We start from the raw sequence: 21636 nt of genomic DNA, 5'->3' as shown, positions 1-21636 counted from the left end.
ATGAAAGTACTTCACAAAATTAGTGGTGAATGCATTACTCATCTAATCTTTTGAGTGGTTTTTAGGTAGACAAAACTTGGCCAGACAATGCAGGTTGGGTCTTTAACCATGACCTCACCTTAATAGTCTATGACCAAGACATCCTAGAGCACCGGCTCGATACTGACTCAGAAGAAAAACACTCACCTACAGAAAGTAGCTTAAGAAACAGCTTTTTTCAGGATCTGAACTTTCAGGGAAGTCTAGCCACATCTGACTGCATTCAGTGCATGGAAAAAGGAGGTGACATACTGGATCTGCATAGCTGCACACTAGTTCTCTGAGGTGTCAAAATCAAATAAAATTGGAGCAGATTATGACTTTACTAAACATTTGGTGATTCTAATAGTCTAGGTATTTCTGAATAATCTGCAATATTTTTCTACTTAGAGAGCAGAAAAATCACGATCTACCAAAGTCTGATGTAATGACCTATTTCTAGTTCTTTACTGTCACCCATGGGAAGATGTCACAAAGCAAGGGCAGTGCCAAAAGCAAACGGATACACCACTCTCCAGGATACCATCTTCCCTACTACATCTCTGGACCGTTAAGTAAGGGCTAATCACTACTTTATGTCAGCAGCAGGAACAGAGCAGTAGGGCACACAACTGTGCTTTACTGCAGTGATGCTAGAACATCACTGAGCTGTGAAAGTGATGTGACTGAAGCCCAAACACCTCCAGTGTGACCGTTTGTAGTTAAATGTAAAGACAGTAGTATCAGGAATTCTTTTCATGCTACCTTTGACATGACAGTGCAAGTAAAGTCACGTTATTTGCAATTTTGCAATTAAATCTGTAACTGTGCAATTAAAACCGTATACTAATACTATGTTCCCGGGTACCTCAAAATCAAAAACTTACAAATGTTCCACTATTTTCCTCTCATTTTACACTTTCACTATCAATAGACTGGATTTCAAAATGGGGAACAATCCATTGCCTCCATTTGTAAAGAAGGTACTACCAAACCAGCACTGTATGTGTTAATTATTAGCTCTCATCACAATAAAACGCAAAATGTTGCATTAATTCCTGAAATGCTCAACGGAACTGCTTTTCCATTATGTTTGAAAAGCAACACAGAGGAAAAAAAGTCTGTTCTAGCAGATTATAAGAAAAGAATGATATGGGGGAAAATTATATAACAGTACAAGTTAGGGCAAAAAAAATTACTGAAGCTTGAAGGTGCCTTCTATCACAAATTAAGTACAGTACAAGGATCAGTGGTAAAAGAAAGGAGAGGTGGGACAGCCAGGAGAAATGGAAGAAAAAACACTCATTCATTAGAGAAAGAGGAAAGAGATTATTTATCTGCAAAGTGTTAAATTGAACTTGTACAAAATTGATCAAATCTCTTCAGACTCGGAAATAGCCTACAGCAATTATTGATCAAGAGTAGTGAATGTGCTACAGACCATATGTGCATATACAAAAAAAAAAAAAAAAAAAAAAAAAAAAAAAAAAAAAAAAAAAAAAAAAAGCCGGTGAGGGGAACCAAAGCTTGTTTAAAACACACTTAACTTTGAAAAACGCTCAACTGCTAATGGTTGCGTAAGTTATTGCAGCAATGTGTATGAGGATGGATGATCTTCAGGAAAACATACCTGGCTAGATTGAATGCATCATCAATCAAGCCTGCTCGATTACTGACAGAGATAACCTGTGAGGGGCAAGCACAAAAATTGAACCATTTAGAAGGTGATGAAACAGCGAAGGTTCATCTATGAAAGCAGATTTTAGGAATGAGAAGAGGAGCTTACCTCATGGTTCCTTGTTAGCTGATTAATAAGCAGCCTCCAATTCCTAATATCATAATTAACTCTGAAGTAGCCAGTCTGGTTGATGTTCCCCAGCAACCAACTTGCCTCTTCCAAAGCAGGAATTCTGTGGTGTTCTGGAAGCAAAGAAGAAGAAGAAGGGAAGGGGTCTTGGTTTTAAACTTAAACATACTAAAGATGCATCTGCTACATTTTCTCCTTCTTTAAATATACATGAAGGCAGTAAAATTAATTCAAAGACTAACAAAAATACTGTGTTTGATTAATAATTTCCTTTATCTGTTCTGATGTACTGAGATGCCAACTGACATTCCCATGGGGGCCTTTTACCCACACAGAACTTCAAGTGTGCTTTTTCTTTCCTGGCAAATATTATTTTTATGAGAGGTACCCACTTTAAGTCTGGTATGCTTATTCTGGCCTTGCTTAAATAGTTTTCTACAATTGTAACTCAAAAACTTCAATGGATGTGGTATGGAGAGAAAAGTACCTGTGATTAAAAAAAATTATTCTTAAGTGCTTCTGCATGTATTTGATTAAGTTTTCACACTGGATTTTAAATTAAAGTGCTTCCAGTTGTACAGCTTCTAGCTACTAAGCACTGAGCGCCTCCTCTTTAGAGCTAGACCAATTAACCTTCTATCACCTAACCTGCTCTTTGTCTTTTTCCTTGTTTTATGTAACCACTTTAGGGCTGAAAGTTTAATTTTTTTCTTTTTTTTTTTTTTCAGTCAGGCACTCTACAACTATTTGCAGGAATAGGGATTTCAAAATTTCAGCAACAGAAATGTCCTGAACTCACAACACGCACTTCTTTTTTATCATGGTACAAAGCATCAGGCTTCAACATTTTTGGAAGAAGTCTTCAATCTAGTAAATTATTTTGACAAAACTAACCATGAATGATAACTCAATAAAAATTCAGAAACACTTTTTTCAACCAATAAAATTAGTTTGTACACTGTTGAAGGAATAGTCTTCTCATTCATTTTTAAAAATAAAAAAGAAATACATAAAATTTGCTATAAATGTATTTCCATTAGGGAATTGTTTGGTGTGCTTGAATTCCCTGGAGGTAACAAATGGGAAAAAAGTTAGCAGTCTTTACAATTCACACGTACTATCTAGGACATAGGCCTACTAAAGAAATTTATTTGTTTCAGCCTTTCTTATGAAAAAAAGTAATTTATGAGGAAATAATAGTTAACTAGGGCTACAGATAAAAGTTGTGCTTCTCCCTTGAGCAACAGCAAACCCACAAATAACTACTACTTTAAGATGCAATAAGTACAAAGATAAGCAAGACCCAAATCTTAAAAACACATAATTCTATGTTTAAATTCATGGACCCTCATTATGCACGTGGATTCCAATAAAAAACTGCAGGATTAAATATAAAGTTCTGTTTTCTCCGAGTTGTTTTGAAACCATTAAAATCTCTAAAAAATACACCTATTAAAAATATTAAGCCCAGAATAATTCAGCTGATACCTGTTCAATTCAACTCTTATTGTTTTATCTGTGGTAAAGCACCAAGCAGACACATTCTTTAGGATTCAACATATCCTGCAGAAAAAGGACTGAGAAAATCTGAACTGAGTCCCAAAACTCAGTGCACTTCCCAGTTGTTCATACTGTCAAAGCACCTAAGCTGCTTTTACTACACAATCTGGTTTGGATCAAGGCTGTAACACTTAACACGTCTTTCTTCCACAAGGGGTTGTACAGATCAGTCCTAGGCAAACTCTCTTAAGACTTGCTCCCCTGTTTAAAACCTTTTTTCATTGGGTCCAAGTCAGAACAAGTCCATTGCTCCATCCTATTTAGAGAAGGCTTGAATCCTGTTCCTCTGTAACCTTAAACCACCTGAATGCAGTACATCATTCTGCCCATGCTCTTTGGTTGCAAACTAACCTTTAAATGCTACCAACTCCAAAAAGCAGCTACTTGTAACTGGTTAAACTTTGTGCCTCTATAATACTACCAAAAGCATACCAAATAGGCTATCAGCACACGTTAAACAATATCTAGGTAAATAAATACATTAAATGGAAATTTTCAAAATTATGTGTAATTAAAAAAAAAAAATACATACACCTTTCCTTCTTTGAGCATTTGTATTACTTTTTTTCACCTCCAAAGTGAGGAAATTACTTATGCTTCAACAGAGTATTGAATGATACTTGCCAGCCAAATATGACAAGTTCAGAATAAGCTATTTCACATGTAACAGCTGTGCAACACCCCCAGTACATATCTCTGTAAAGGAGGAGAGTATCTTTTCAAAGCACGATGGCATTGTTGCTGTTTCAGTCAGTTTAAATACAACCATAACCTCTTGCTATTATTTTTCAATAAAGCCACTCATGTATTGACCTTCTCTTGAAATAAAGGACAGACGTTTTTCAACCTCCCCAATTCACATAAAGAGGTGGCTATTTTAAGGGACTGCCTGATACATGTGCTTCATATAGTTCTATATAATTTAGTAGAATTTAATATTTGTGTCTGTCAGTTCTCATCCTTTCCTATAAAAGAAATTCTTTCTTTTGGTAATTACAGGCACTAAACATTTCTGTACACCTGGATAATGTTTCCACTTATCACATACACATTTATTAGTTTCCTATTAAAAGTATTATAGTTAGTGAAAAGGTAGTAACTCAGTGTCAAACCCTACATTAAACCATTCATGACATTCTAAACAACAACAAATATTTCATTTGGAATGAAATCTATCTTTGAAGGTTTTAGTTCACCTTTCAAAAGTCAATCTAAAATATATAGCCCACTGTATTTGAGATTAAAGGGAATTTTTTTTAAATCTCCTTCCATCAGAAAGTGTTTTTCCACGGTCATCTTTTGGATGCCTCAGAAAACACTGCTCTAAAACTTCCAGTTTTGTCACATACATATAGGAAACTTTTAGGAAGAAATGGCTAAACTTTATGACATTTTGTTTTGAAGCAAAAAAAAATCAGTTAGGGTCTCATTCTCAGTCTGTCTCCTCTCAAAGTGTGAGATAGTTCCTCCAGCTGGTGCATGTGGCTTGAAGTTCTGAGCTCTCCCAGGAACTTCAGTTCCATCAAAACCAACGTGTGAGGTAGGTCTGGGAGAAGGGCACCCTTCTGCAAGAGAGTATTGCCAAAAGCATGGACCAAACACAGTTTCAGTACCATTTCAAGTCTTCAGACTCAGTTGTTATTTTAACTCTTCACTTTATACAACCTCTAGCATACTAGAAATTGCTTTATGCTAGTAGAATCCCTTCTGGGGGAATTACTCCGTTTTGCTGCAAAAATAACTGTACGAGCATAGCACAATTTCTTGACAACAACAGCAAGAGAATTTTTTCTGACAAAAAAGTGTTCCATGTGGGATTTCACAACTTATACTGGCTTTAAATAAATCCTGCAAATCTTCTTGCAAGAACTTTTCATACAGGGAGAAGACAAACCAGAAGTAAAAGTTCTGTCATACTTGCCATGTTGCCATAGCTCCCTGCTGAAAGAAAATATTTCGGTACAGAGATTAGCGCAATAAATGGAGCAAATCAGGAAACATGATCATGTTCCATCTCACATAATTCTTTCTTCAGATTAGACTTCCATCCATTAATATTCCTATATGATGGAACTGCTAATGCCTAAAGTGATACACAATGTAAACAGCAGTCTTCTGCTAGGATCCTCACTCAGCTGTTAGAATAAGGGAAATGATTCTGACTCATTCGGCCAAAATTACACAGGATTCCAAGTCCTGTATCCCTGGTCCTCACTACAGCTGGCTGAAGTTCAAAGCAGGACCTGTATCTTGATCTTTCTTCACAGTGCTTCCCCTCTTCCTACTTTTGAAAGATAAAAGAGTGGAGTCTGGAAGCAACACAGGTAAAACACAGCAGCTGTGTTTCAGAAAAGAAAAGGTATTTTTCTAAAGCTGCAACTAATGCTCTGCTCCCCAGCAGGCAGCCAGCAGACTCCAGCTCAGAAGCATCTCTCTTCTACAAAACACTTCCTGGAGGAGAATCTGACTGTTGAGTGGCTTTAAGATGAGATTATCTAGTAGGAGGCGGCAAAGTAAATTGGGAGTTGCTATTGGAAGGGAATTGCCCTGTTTCCCCCATCTCATGGCAATCCTGAGGAGATACTAGGAGTGATCTTAACAGCAGTCACTGCCAACTGAGGTAGGGAGGTCTATCAAAGGAGTATTTCCCTGGAACATAACAGCTCAGCGGATGAACAGGAGGTGAGGACGGAAAGAGCAGGGAGGCAGACTAAAGCTGTGTCAGCCAGTTCAGCAGCACTTGCTGAGCTGCATGGAGATGTTTCCACTTGGGAGACTGAGCACCAGAGCAGTGATTCCCAGGGAACAGCAAGTATGCCTTTTTCCAAAGCCCTGCTCACCTATTGGAAATGTGGATGCTAGCTAAACCTCCTCACCTGAGGCTAAGGTCAGTTCTGGATTTGCAGAAACATGCATAGGCAAGCCTGTGCTTCCATACCTAGTACACCTTGATCAGCAATCACCAACACATTCCCACAAGCCCTGCTTAGCAGTCATAGGGATGGAATGGGCTCAAAACTGGTTCTTGGCTTTCTACCCACTACTGATTTGGGGCTGATCCCAAAACACTGTGGATATATGTTCACAGATCATTACAGCAACCACAAAGGAGGCAACTTATCTAGGAGAAACAGAAACAAGACCTGGAACATGACAGAGCAGAAGTCTGTAACACCAATGATTTCCACACTGCCAGCAAAATTTATCATTCAGCAGACCTGCAAGACTGAGGCACAAAGAGCATTTGCAACCATTTTAGCATGATGTTTCTGACCTAGGCATGGATAGGTAGGTTTGGCACAAGATGTTTCTTTTGTGACTGGCTTACAGTCACTTGAAGCAGAACAGGCTCATCCACGGCCATGGGGAGTGAACAGGAAAAAGGTGGAGGTGACCTATTTTGATTCTGAGAGCAAATGAGACAGCTCCATTTCACACACCAGACAAACGGAACCTAGTAAAGGGACCATCATCTGATGTCTGTATATGAACTGATGAGTAGAAATATGGTTACATAAATGCTATGGTTCACTGGGGAAGGAGAAGAGAGATTGGCAGAAGCACTTGCAAAATGAAAAGCTTTCAAAACTATGCTTACATACCTTCAGCAAACAGGTGGGAAGAGCTATATTACACTTGAAATAACTTGGATATTATGCGCCTTGTCAAACAAGTTGCTAAGGCCTGGCACTGTCCTCCCTACAGGATTTCCTGCAAAGGACAATGAATTACAATTCAAAAATACACTGTGTAGCTGTAATTTCCAGTGTGTTCCTTCACTTCAGTGCTGTGAAGATTGGACAGATCTAGCACTGTTGCCAGCATCTGTGGTGACATGCAGTTATCTGAACTGATCCTGCTCAGGATATTGAACAAGCAGTGATCCGCATGCTCACAATCTCTGGCATATAGCCAGGGACAGACAAAATGAGGACAGAGCAGCAACTCAATCATCCCAAATTCATGCTGCTCTCACAAAGCTGGAGAACAGCCTCATACCCCTTGTTCATGAAAATACCAACTGGTATCCAACAATACCTTGATGAGGTCACAGATACAGTACCAGAGAGGATGCAAAAATCAATAATTCTCTCTTTTGTCTTTGTGGGTGTACATGAAAGAAAAGACTCTTACATCAGCAAATAACCATTCTTGGTGAGCTAGGGCAAGGCATTGGGTTTTCTCCTGATGGATATTATCTGAAATACCACCAAAAACAAAGGAACATTTTTTGATGTATTTCTGTATGTAGCTATTTCAAAACTGCTGTGGTGTCATTTCTCTCAGATAACCCACTGACAAGGTTAATTTTATTGATATGCCCAGATATCACAGTGGTAATCATCAAATAGAACCCTTTTCCCTATTGGCAGCTGAAATGATTCTCCCATGTCCAGCAGAGCCAACACCAGCTGGGTCCAAGACAGACATGCCGCTGGCCAAGGTTGGGCCAACCGGAATTGGTGGCAATGCCTCTATGATAACATATTTAAGAAGAAGAAGGGGGAAAAAAAGTTATCGCTCCGATGTAATTGTGGCCAGAGAAGAGTGGGGTGAGAAAGTGAGAGGAACAACCCTGCAGACACCAAGGTCAGTGCAGAAGGAGGGGCAGGAGGTGCTCCAGGTGCTGGAGCTGAGATTCTCCTGCAGCCCGTGGTGCAGCCCATGGTGAGGCAGCTGTGCTCCTGCAGCCCATGGAGATCCACAGGGATGCAGAGATCCACCCGCAGCCCATGGAGGAGACCCACATCAGAGCAGCTGGATGCCTGACAGGAGGCTGTGACTTTGAGGGAGGGATCCCACATTGGAGCCCGGGCAAGACTCCTCTCCCGGAGCAGTGGGAGAAACAATGTGTGATGAAGTGACCATAACCACCATTCCCTTCTCCCTGCAGCACTGGGGGAGAGGAGGCAGAGCTGGGAAACAGGGAGGGGTAGGGACCGGGGGAAGGCATATTAAGATCTGCTTTTATTTTTCATTATACTGCTCCCATTTTGAGTCTGTTTTGCTGAGACAGTACTTGATGAGGGATCTCTAACTCAGACCTTGTCCAAGACCCATGAACACTTTGTTATATGCTCTCCCCCCTGTTCAGTTTCAGAGGGGAGTGATAGAGTGACTTTGGTGGGTGCCTGGTGTCCAGCCAGGGTCAACACACCATAACAAGCAACAGAGCTGTTCATTATCTTGTTCATTCGGTCACTGTTCATGGCTCTTAGGTTCATTAGCTCTTACCATTCTTCCAGTCATACTGGAAAACTCCTTCAGCACAACAGTTTAGAAAAGAAGAAGGAATTGCCTACTCTTTCCCAAAAATCCTCATGAACGGCATTTACTCCAAAGTTGATTAGAGGATCTGCATTTAATTACACTCACTTGAAGAACAATGTGACCACTTCCAATCTTCCAAATATCCTCTGGAGCAGTTTATTTCATCTCTAGCTTGCAGACTTTTTCCAAGACTACATACTGGAACAATACTGAAACTGTCTTCTGTACAACAGAAAGTCTTCAAGATTCTTCCAGTCCAAAAGAATCAAACCTGGAAATTGTCCTTTGGAGTCTCAGAATTTCTCCCCCAACCCCATGAAACAAACATACCAGCTGCTGAAAAACTCCCAGGAATATCACAATACGATGTATACCAGCCTCAACACATAGCAACATGTACAATCAATCAGACATTGAGTTTACATTCAGTCATGTTCTTACTGACATTTCTATGTTGAGAAATTCTTTGTGTGAGCTAGACCACAGTGAGTAGAAGCAAGAGGACATTCTTGCTGTAGTTATAAGTTGACAGTCTCATTTTCAATTAGGCACAGCAAGTGAATAAGTGAGTGAAAGTAATGAGGAAGAACAAGGATAATGACAATAGATCACAGTGTCATTGATTTGCTACACATGAGACTGATGACATGGAAAGGTTTCTCTTTAAATTCCATATAGTAGCCAGCCCAAAATAATTGCTCACACTGGCCATCATTAATTTGTTGATTTCTCGAAGGCATTCCAATAGAAGCAGTAGATCTTAAAAGAGAGGGTAGCAGTTTTATAGACTTGTTCCTCCACAGCACTCTGCATGTAAAAGGCAATGAGGAAGCATCTATGTAGATAATAGTAATATACTGTACTTTGAAGGTGGGAGTCAAGGGAGGGAGGCATGCATGTGCAACCTAATGAGATGGGATGATCAACCCGCTCTGAAGTCAGCGGGAACCTTTCTAATAACTTCAATGAGAGTTCAATCAAGCCCTAAAGGATGAAAGTAGAGCAGGTCATTAAGACAGACTCTGAAAGTGCGAACAGGTCTTGAAGTATTTTGGAACCGCTACTGTTAAAAAGTATGGCCAAAGCAGTAAGTTTCTGAAAAGTGAGGCAGAACCTGTATGCTTTGATAAGAGTATGTTTCCCAGGCATGAAAATTGCTCTGGTTGCAGGCACATTTCTAGATCATTCTATCATGGGGGCAGCATAAAACATGTTACTTTCTCATAGGCTGCAAACAACCTGGGAAAAGAAACACATACTTAGTACCACTAAATGGTACTAAGCTAGGAAGCTGGGGTACTCAGATTTCTACTGACCATACACCATTTCCAGTCCTTCTGGCTGCTAAGCTTTATGTGACTAATAATATAGGTTAGTAACTCACAAAAGAGAAAAAAAACATCTCACACAGGTTTGAGTCTCCTCTCTCCCATTAATTTTCTATTAGAGGAAAATCTCTATACCTTTCTAATTATACAAAAAAGAGTCTACAGTCCACATGTCAAGGGGATACATGCATCCTTCTTTTCCCTTCTATATAATAATTCTATTCAAGTCCCCACATGTGTTCCCTCACTCTTTTCAATTCTAGTCCCAAATTGTTAGACAATGTAGCATGAAGTGCTAAGGAAATAGATAAATATTTCATGAAATTTCTATGGTGGATTTCCTTTTCTTACGTGATAAAAAGCCACGGGTACATAGCACTCATTCTCCTCCAAACAATAACTATTATTGTTATGATCATGCAGGAACTGAGGAGGAAGAAAATAAGTAGTAAGTAGAACAATGCACTTTTGAGGTCCAGCATACGGTTATTTAATAGAGAGAACAAATACTTTTGATAGATCAAAAAGGACAATTTTAATGACAGCAACCATTTCTTAGGCCTGGTTCAGACTATGGAGTGAGTTAAAAATGCTATAATTCTAAATGTACTAAGTCATACTCATCATATCTGCTTCATTATACAATATTATATTTAACTTTCACCAATGAATAAAGTGAATTGCATTCATCAATTATTTGATATGTGTTGCCAACATAAAATACTTAGCACTCTACATTTCTTTGTAAAAGCTTTACATTGTACTGTCTAAATTCTTCAGTGTTATAAATCTACATTGTTGCTCATCTTTCATTCCTCCTCCCTCCCTTCCCAGCTCTGCTTTTTTCGCAATTCATTTTAAGCAGTTAACTGGGTGCAGAGCAACTAAACAATTATCTAGGATCAATTCCAAAGATACATTTGAGGAAAACACAAGTATGCTTTATGAGATTCCACTGGGAGGAAAGTTTATTTTTACCTGATTTGTTAGACACCCATATAATTGCCTCTGATGAGATGTGGCTCGTATTTCCTACTGCAATTGTTAATGGAATCTGCCACAAGTAGCTGCAAGACAAAGGAGGGGGAATCTAAGAACAAAAATACTGAACTGATTCTTCTCACAGCAATCAGGGATCATGCCAAAGAAATTAAAACACATCTCAGTAGCAGTGTAAAGACCTGTGGATTCTAACAAGTTACTTTGATTTTGAAATGCATTTGCATTAGCAATAAAACAAAGAATAATTTATTTATTTAATTTATTAAAAACACCCCGAACTAAATTATATTATACATTTTTCACACATTATCATCATACGAGGACTCTTTAACAAAGCTTTTCCTAGTTTAAGAAAATGCTTCACAAAAGAGGAAATAATGATTTCTCATAAAAAGACCACTTTCCATTTACTTAGGGAAAACCTCCACATAAGACATGCTTTGATTTCTAGGGACTTCAAAGTTTAAAAATACCATACTCTTCTAGCAACTTCTTAGAAAGCTACAATGGGCTTTCACTGCTGCTGGTTTATAAAAACAAAATGAATGGGACAGATCTCCACTTCTTGGCACCATTTATGACACCCTATGCATATGCAAACTGGACAAAACACACTACATATGGGTCTGATGATACACTGGTACCCCTATAGGGTATTACAAATTTGAAGTAAATGTTATAAATAAATAAATGTTATAAATAAAATCTTTATCTCAATAAACAGAAATTGACTGTATGAAGCAAATACTTTTAGGGACAGATGGAAAGGATTATTCCCATTATGTCTTCATCATCACCTCTACTTCTTAACTCTCAGAAGTAGCATTTCACCAGTCAGTGAAAAAGTAGACATCTCCCTCACAGGCCTGCCTTGTCATTTTGTAAATCAGTAAAGGGAAAGCACTCAGTAATGGTACAGGAGCCTTAGAGTGGTCCTTAGGTAGGTGATCAATGGGAGTCTGTGTGCATATATACTTAGTTAAGCAAGGCAGCATGGCAAGAGACTTCCCCCAACCCAGATATCACCATATAGTACCACTTTCATACCAACTAAGAATATAATTTTAGACTGATTGCATTAAAATGGTGCAAAGATGAGTGCAGGCCAGTTCTCTTCTGCTGGTACACAGCATTGCAAAACTAGCCCACGGAACTGAAGAAAAAATTAGGTTTGCTCCTTTCCACTTTCGTAGAAGCCTCCTCCACTGAATTACAAACACCACCCAAATGTTCCACAGCCACGGTCAATATGGGCTGGCTTCCAAGGGTGGCCTTGCTGGCATGACTTAGAGGCTGGGAGAGGGACAGAGCCCTGCCCTGCCACTACACTTGGCTCACAGCTCCCCATTCATTTGCAAAGGACCCCCACCACACACAGGAATATGCACTGCTTGGAACAGAATCATGTGCAGGAAAACACTGGGTCCATACAGCAATGATTCAGCAAAGATGGGGAGATACTTGGACAACCACATAGCCAAAAGAGCTAAGAGCAACACTAGAAATAAAACATGGCATTTACTGCCATGTGAAAGAAGAAAAAAGTTTCCATATGATTTTAGGTTCTCTGAATGTTGGTACCATGACACAATGGGAAAATAATTAGTTCCAATCCTGCACTGAAGATAAGCTGCAGATAAGCATGTGCTCTGGAAGACATTTTTTTGATAATTAAACTGTGTCATTTGAAGATTCTAATGGCTTTATCAGTCTGCCCACTCCTTGTGCTGGACATTATCACACTTCAAAGCACATCCAGCAGAAAAGGATGTCCATAGGTGCATTAGCTTCTCCAGTTCCCAAACTGGGGACTTCACATAAAGTTACCTTCATTTTTGGCTTAACATTCTGGACTGTGAACTGGAGTAATGAGATGCAAGTGTGTACTGTGTCTTGCTGCTTTAACAGCAGTAACTCTTGGGTTCAACAGGTGAGGGCAGTCAGGAGATGCGGTGAAGTGATGCAACTGAATTACATTCACTACTTCCCTAAATACCTTAGACCTTACTAGACACACACCAGTGTTTAAGCGTCTGTCCATAAAAGCCTCCTTCACAATACATCACCTTTAGAAACATACCCAGCTCTAAATATTCAGCTCTCCAGAATTACAAAGTTCCTTGCAAACTGAGATTGAGAAAAATAAGGCAAAATTTAGCATAGAGTTTCTACATTATTTGAAAGAACAGGAACATTGGTATTTGAAAAAAATGAATTAAAACTGCATTTGCAACTCCTACTTAAAAAGCTAAACTGCAAAATAAAAGATACTGTGAGCTGCCTGTGTAGCTGATTTAAGCACATATATACACACCCACAAATATTCATGTATGAACATATACGTGGACACCTGTTATTTTGAGAAGGAACTTCACAGAAAGGTACTCTGTACCTTGTAATATGTATACAGAGAAGAATTTCATACTACCTTATAATATTTTATATTGCCTGCAACTAAGGTAAATCCTATTGAAGTGAAGACAGATCCTTCTCTGAAAAGTTATCTAGCTGCAGAACAAGTGTCACAAAATCTACCCACCAGAGAACATGTGGGATTTAGTTGGGAATATTTGTACTGGAAAATTTAACTTTTCTCTCCCCAATACAAGAGACCTCCTGACATTCTTGGTGCTTTCCAGGACCTCCAAATCTCACCCTCTTGGTTAGTGGCTTCCCAGAGGAACCACACCTGTCCTTTTAGCAGACATCTAGAAAAAACCCACATTTTTCCTACTTTACTGCTGCTGTTTTCTCTGTGTATCTGTTTTCCCCGTTTATCTGTTTTCCCCTTACATTCCCCGTCATTCTCAGAGAAACTGTTGCTGCTGTTGCAGAAGAAGCTGTAGCTAACTTCTGTGTATGCGAGGGAGGCGCATCTGGCTCACCTTCCAAAACAGCATCTTCCATTCCTTCATTGTCTCTTAATGATCTCTAAGGACTGTGTTCTCCAGATGTGACTAGAAAGAAGCAAACCTTTCTTGCACTTTTCTATCAGGAGTCTTCTGCTTTACAGAGCAAAGATGAAAAAGTGCGCCCACTGTCCTGCTTTCCTCCTGCTTTGTCTGAGAGTAGTGCAGACCTTTTATTTATTCTTTTTATGTTGAGAGCACCACCTGCATGCTCTCAGTATGTATCTAACTGGGGAAAAAAGCATCCCGTTCCGCCTGGTCATCTGCTGCCTGCTGTGAAAAACCAGTTCCAGTGACAATAAGAATCTAGCCTTGAGGGCCCAGTGACCAGGGCAGCAAGACTTGAAACAAGTCATTTAGTCCTCTTACTGTCAAGATTATGTCTGCAGGACACAGATGCCTGTGCAGATAGTATACTCAGTCCCTGGGTGAAATGGTGCTGATGAACTGTGTGTTCAGTCTGAAACGCTGCTCAACTACAGAGGTGTCCCACATAATGTCCCTCCACAATCAAACCCGTTCACTTTGACAGGGAGCTAAAGGCAAACCTCTTATTGTGGAAAAACTTAAGGGCTATTTCAAGAATTTAAGATAAAACATCTCTGAAGCTGAGGAGGAGACACCTAAAACTAGAATAGACATGTTAACATGAACTGTGCTGAACATAACATGGATCAATCTTCAAGAAATATAAGGAAAGGGGAATCTTGTTGAAAGGTTGTATAAATAAAACTTTTATTGCTGATTTACAAGTGAGAAACTCCTCACGTGAAATAGTTAAACTTAGGTTGACAGGATAATGCACAATTAAAGGGAATGCATTGGTGGATTTTTTTGTAGCACTATATCAATGTGTAATATTGAAGCATGTTCATTCAGCTTAAAGATTAATCAGAAGGACTTGTTTCACAAAGTATCAGAATTCATGCATCAGCCAAGGTACATGCAATACTAGAAGCTAGCTAATGCATTACTAGAACCAAACTAATTATGCCCTGTGTGGATTATATAGTTTTGGTTTATTTTATCTTGAGCATTACATAATGACTAGGTAGGCAGTATTAGTATACTTTATCTCACTTGGAAAATTATTGTATTTGTGATGATTACTTGGTTACAACTTGATTTTCAGCAAAAAATAAACTGAAATCCCTTTGTGGGCAGATCCTGAGACCATAAAACATTAAACAAACATGATGTCTCACACTTTTGCCTCTGATGAGTAGTGAAATTGTAGTAACATTGGGTTTTCAGTGGATTCTTTGCAAAGAGCTATGCAAAGCCAGAAAAAGGGCAGTAGTTTATTTCCTCTTCTTACAAAATAAAGATCTCAGGCAATTAAAAATTAAAAGGTAAGGTTCCTGGTATTTCAGATTTTACACACCTTTTTAACTACTTTTTCACATAAATGAATGTGAAATATTTTTGCTGGCATGTAAATCCATAGAATTTCAAGATTCATCTTCCCAGTAAACATAATGTACCAAGCTTCCAGACATTCCTGGCAGTGAATACCACATTCTTCCAGTGGCATTTCTCCCTTCACCCCTGGACTCAAAACTAAACAAAGATGTTGAGCTATTCCTAGTCATTACTCACAGAACAATGAAGGCATCTGCTCAGTATTCTGAGGCTTATTATCCTGCATTATAAGGAGTATACAAGCAATGTGACTGCTTCACATAAAGTGACAGAACATCTGCAATTAAAGTACCACTGTAGAATTCAGCTTACCTACATTTGAATGGCAGAGAAAGTGAACAACCACACTCCTCATTTATCCTGCTTTTACAGACCTCTGGGTTAAAGATTTCTAATCTATCCTGCTGCTCTTTACACAGAAACTGTACTTAATCCTCCTTATTGTCCACCTCTGTATTTTTTCTACCTACTATTTCAGGTTAGAAAACCAAGCCTTGCTTCAGTGCTTTGAAGGCATATCTACCATGGATTAAAAGTGGCATAATTCTTTTCTCTTCTACACACTTTAGACTTCCTTAAATGCTCCTTTTCTACTAATCCCTACTGTTGTACTTACTTGCTTGACAACGTCTGGACAGCGAGCTGATGTTTACAGAACATTACCTACCTGTCCTAGGGTAACTTTATGATGCTTGTATCCCCAATCGTCTGTTCTGTTTGTGCTGTATATTGAGTCCTGTGCCTTTAAGACTGGCTCTAAGAGCAAGGAGAAGCGCGGAGTTTGTTTTGAGAAAACTGCCCGACTCCTCCACATTCTGCTGCGGACAGCGTGTTCGGCGGAGGCTTGGAGAGACTGCAGGACAGAGATCTTGTTTAGCTTTTAGTTAGTTTCAGCTAGCTAGGGCAGAGAAGTTCCCTGGACTGTTTTTCTTCCTTTTTCTTGGGACTGTTTAAACCTGCTCTGGACTGAAAACCCAGGGGAGCACTGGGGGCTGCACCTGCAGCCCACCGGGGCCTGGACCTCGGCATTTTCCAGCAGCGCCGGAGGGACTGGGACTGAGGAGAGACTGAGAGAGAGACGAGCTACACCCACGGCAAGGACTTTCTCAATTTGCCATCTCACTTCAGAAGGAGAGGTTTTATTGTTTCATATTATTCATTCTTTATACTTGTATGCACTTCATTTGTTTAGTAAAATAGTTTTTTCCACTTTTCTCCGAAGAGGTTTTTTTTTTTTTTACCGGCCTGGTTGGAGGGAGGGGCCACTTGGGTTTGCTTCCTTAGAGGGATCCTATACAGGGGTTTTCTCCCAAATTTGTCCCAAACCAGGACACTACCAGAGGTCTAAGATCTCTTTCCTGAGAGAAAATAGTTTCTTCAGAACCGACCACTAAGTATCTGAGTTAGAACTGCTTCCCCCATATGTATCACCTCATTATCAACATTAAGCTCCATCTGTCTTTTTATTACCATGTCAACTAGACTAGGGAATACTTCTGACATCTTGGTAAGTAATGCTTGTTTTTATTACACTCACAAAACTCCTATTACCAGAAAACTCTCAACAACTAACTCTTCCACACCCTTTATCTCATGGCTGAATAGGAAAACACATTCAGTGCAGGTTTCTCAAGAATCTCATGGGCTATGACCTTCCACTAAGAAATTCAATCCTCTAATTTTTCACTTTTTGCTTATATTTCTAAACAGTTTTTCTCTCTTATCCTGGTACACATTCATTTCTTTAGGAATATTTAAGGGGGAAGCTGGACCTCAAAAACCAAACAAAAACCCAGTTAAATTACAAGAAGCTACATACATTTGGATTGGGAAGACATCTATTAATAGTCTTTGATTATATACTAAGCCAGGAAATCAAAGGAGGAGAACTATGGCAAGGCAGAAGAATAGAACAACGTACAGATTTAAGAAAATACTTTTTTTTTTTTTTTTTTAGTACATCTAACAACAGAAGAATGAGGGACAAAATTAAAAGTCTTTGCACAAAAGCAAATTATGTGATTTGCCTCTTAGCAGAATATAATAAGGATAATTAATTTAAAGTGTAGTGGCAACCATAAACTTGAATCATAAAATTATTTAGGTGGGAGGAGACTTAAGGAGATAAAGCCTTTTGCTCTAATGTGATCAGAGCACAGGAAAACAAGTTTCACTGTAGGTAGAACATGATATCAAAGGAGGATATACAGGCTCTATATTCAGTGGCATCACACAAAATCAATCAAGTCAATTGAAGCAAATTATTTGCCATCTGCTTTTTTTCCTAATCTCTCCCACTGCAAAGCTTCTACAGAATTACTTTCAGGAAAGCTTAACACCAAAAGCTGTAAGTACTTTCAAATACCTCAGTAGGCTGAGAAATGGAAATGTGAGTTATCTCAGGCTGGAAGAATAGAAATCATGTACCCATCAGTTGGCACTGGTGAAAAACCAACCACCACTCTTCCAAGACTGAGTTTCTCTGGCATAAATTCAGTTGTTCCAGGCGATGGCAAATGAGCTGTCATAGGGTACTTGAGACATCTGCTATGGTTTGTAAGACCATAAGGATTGTTTTGCCTGTGTAGTGGCAGCACAAGGCAAAGTAAGACACCCAAGGGTACCCTGAATGGCACCAGTCACACATGCAAGCGACTGAACAGGCCTCTCCATCCACTCAGTGTTGACAAAGAGACCTTCCACAATTAACGTGACTTTCCCTATGAAACTTCTTAATTTCTAAGTGAAAAAGGCCAATTTTCAAAACCAAGGTGCTCGTAAGAAAAAGGCTTCAGCACAGATTTTCAAATACAGTATTTTAAAAAGGTACTGCTGCAAAATTTTACAACTACTGTTTTAAATAAGAACTTTCAGTTTGCTGCTTCACAAAATTGCAGGGAGATGTTAAGATGACTGAAACTGAAATGTAAGGTAGTTAAATTACAGAATTACAATGAACGTTTAAACCAATTTTTCCCCAATTTTTGCTTTGATTTTTGTCTTGATTTGGTGCAGGGAAATGTTTTGATATGTTGAAAATTTCTGTGGGTTGGGAATCCATTTCTTGTTCATTGGTAACACTTACTAATCTTTGTGAGGTATTATGAGAACATAATCTAAGACCTCCTATCACTGAGTGATATGATTAATGTTATTTAACACAGAGATAAAGTGAGGCATAAATAGGCATAAGAATAGCTTAGAGTAAAAAGCATAAAAATGAAAATCCAATAGTATAATGCACTGGTTAAGACACCTATCTCTTTATTTTAACCACCAGAACTTAATACCCAAAATGCCAACTCTGTCTCTTCAGTTAAAGATAACTACCTGGTACATCCAGAGTGGCTGAAGATGAGAAACAGGGGGCAAGGACTCCTTGGCATTAGCTGCCCATTCTCAGCTCTCTCCAGATGGAAATGCTGAAGTACATAAACACACATGCTCAGCTGAGCAGCACTGGGTCTGAGAAGGGAACACTTTCCCAGTGTGGCCCTTGCAAACACTGGTGATTCCCTGAACAGGTTGGGATGCTGACATTAGCATTTCTTATCAAGGGAATATATTGCTATGAGTCATCTACATGAACTCATGTGCTTGGATTTCAGACATTAAAAAAAACCACAAAAGCAAAGTAATGAGAAAATCTGTCCTTTCAAAAGGAAGTAAATCTTACAGAACAAAAACTAAGATTTAAACATTTGTATTTTTACTTCAGTTGAACACCTGACTAATCTCCAGAGACATGCACAACTAGTGGCAAGTAAAAGAAGCATTTAGATGGATGGCTGCAGATGTTTCCAGCTAATGACTTTAATACTTATTATAAATTAAAAGTCACAGAAAGTTGATAATGAACTAAATAAAGGATTGTGTGATATTTGGATATTAAATCAGTATAGAAGGCAGACAGTAGAGATTTCTTACTTTTCTTGCCAAGACAAGTACAGTTTCTGTTAGCAAGATTAGCAAGGTTTGGGCTACCACTTCATGGTAGCTGGTATGGGGCTATTTTTTTGACTGTTGTTGAAAACGGTTTTGATAACAAAAGGATGTTTTAGCTATTGCTGAGCAGTACTTACATGGCACCAAGGCCTTTCCTGCCTCTCACCCCACCCTACCAGCAAGGAGGCTTGGGGTGCACAAGAAGCTGGGAGGAGGCTCAGCCAGGACAACAGACCCCAAGTGACCCAAGGAATGATCCACGCCACGTGAGTTCATGCTCAGTATATAAAGCTGGGGGAAGAAGGAGGATGAGGGGACATCACAGCATTTGTCTCCCCAAGTAACTGTTAAGCACAATGCAGTCTGGCTTTCCTGGGGATTGCTGAAAACCTCCCTGCCTACGGAAAGGTGACTAAAATCCTTGGTTTGCTTTGCTTGTACACACAGTTTTTGCTTTCCCTTTTAAGTTGGCTTTGTCTCAAGCAATGAGTTTTCTCATTTTTTCAATTCTCTCCCCCATCCAAGTGCAGGGAGTGAGTGAGTGGCTGCATGGGCTTAGATACTGGCTGAGGTAAAAACACAACACAAGCCAAAAAGAAAGCCTTTGTTTTCACTGAATTTTGAATGTTGAGATAGTGATGGTTGAAAGATAAATTGTTAACAGAAAACCTGAACGTATATTCAACTAATCTATAAAATCATGAGCCTTGTTGCAGTGATACTTGGAAGCATTTAATCCTAGGCTAAGAGCACAAGTACATGTAAGGTGGTGAGAGGAAAATGAGTGAAAAGTGTTGAACAACAGAACAGCTTCAGAGCTTCCTACTACAGAAAGATTATACAAGAAGCAGAACTCAGCAGGATACAATTTTGTAAGCCACACTTTCTACAAAGATTGTGTTGGGAAATATAATTTAAAAGCATCATAGAGATTTTCCCAGGTTATTATACAGTATAGTATCTCATTCAGTAAGGAGTAATTCACGTTCCAGGGGAAGCTCATGTGAGCATCACAGGAAATCACACATTTTTATTAAGTGCAATTCTACAAGAGTGTTAGTTCTGTCTAATGGATAAGGAGCTGACAATATATTCATGTTGTGAATATCATTCTCACAAGACTGAAGAACACAGAGATTTCATTAGATTTTATGCATGCCAGTAAAGTGATTGTAGGCTGTGCCCAGAGGCATAACACAACAGAAGATGATGTTATTCCCTCTTTCACAATTATTACACCTCCTACACTGAGACAGGCTGTCAAGGGATTTTTTGCTCCCTGTAAGCATGGAAGATGGCAGATAGGAAGGGAAAATTTCACTAACTTTGTAGCAAAGACAAATAGAAATTAAAAATGGATAAAAAAGAACAATTTGAAATAACTGAGATCCCCTGAACACAGCTTGAGGTATTCACTGGTTACCTGCCCAGTATGATGTTAATTCCTGAGTTCAAAAGTGAGAAGAAAGAGTTTAATACAAACAACAGTGGGAAACACATGAGAAACACTGGTAAAGGTAACTGATTAAGTTGAATTTCCCTGTAAGGCAGATGAAAAAGCAGACTTTTTCATCAAGGAACATGTTGCAGTGAGCTAACTTGAAACCAGAAAGGACAGTACTTTAGTTGTATAAACAGGAGAGGGCCTCCTGATGTCTGAATCAGACAAAAATCCTGCAGATAGACAATTTCTGACTGCAACACTCTATGCAGTGCAGAAATGAAACAGCAGGGCACAGTAAGTGTGACACACACCACATTAATTGTAGGATCCAGTTTGCTGGGATTAAAAAAAATGAGGAAAGGAAATGGTGCTGACATTGGGATTCTGGGGTTACAGGCAGGGGTTTTGCACTCACCCAAGACTAACAGACTGGTTAACCAAAACAAGGTAAGCTAAGGAGAAAAAAAAAAACAAACAAAAAAATTACAACACTGACTACATAAGCAACCAGAAAAAGATTGGAAGAAAAAGGTTACACTATACTGGGCAGAGGAGCTTCATGCTCCTTTACAAAACTTTGGTTTTATAGATGGACTCTGTGAATTAAAGACAGTGTTCCAGCATTGTTTTTAAGGCTGTAATACAGACAGTAATTTTTTCAGTCAAAAGTCCAGATATAATGAAGGTAGGGTGCAATGTAATACGCACACAGTATTGTGTAAGCAGGAAACAAAATTCCAAGTGAGGCACACATTAGTACCCAGAAATTACTGGTCTTGTTACCATCTAAGCCAAACACTGTCAAAACCTACCTGAGCTTTTTGTATCAGTTTTTCTCTTCTTCCTCCCTAATGCCCCTACTATGGAGGTGATTAAATTTTTTAGTCGGACCAACCTACCATCCAGAACAACCCAACACGGTCTGGTTGA

General features: G+C 39.1%; 1 protein-coding gene across 1 annotated transcript in view; it reads right to left on the bottom strand.

Moving 5' to 3' along the window:
- Positions 1-21636, bottom strand: part of TRHDE (thyrotropin releasing hormone degrading enzyme) — a 201484-nt gene that overhangs the window by 29223 nt on the left and 150625 nt on the right. Inside the window, exons 10-12 of the mRNA XM_040062731.1 lie at positions 10963-11051; positions 1805-1938; positions 1649-1704 (exon numbers count right to left, since the gene is read on the bottom strand). Of these exons, the coding sequence (XP_039918665.1) occupies positions 1649-1704; positions 1805-1938; positions 10963-11051 (279 nt within the window). The remainder of the gene's footprint in view (positions 1-1648; positions 1705-1804; positions 1939-10962; positions 11052-21636) is intronic.

The sequence above is a fragment of the Hirundo rustica genome, chromosome 4 (genome assembly GCF_015227805.2).
Source record: "Hirundo rustica isolate bHirRus1 chromosome 4, bHirRus1.pri.v3, whole genome shotgun sequence".
NCBI classification, from domain to species: Eukaryota; Metazoa; Chordata; class Aves; order Passeriformes; family Hirundinidae; genus Hirundo; species Hirundo rustica.
This window is presented reverse-complemented; position numbering and strand designations above follow the sequence as displayed.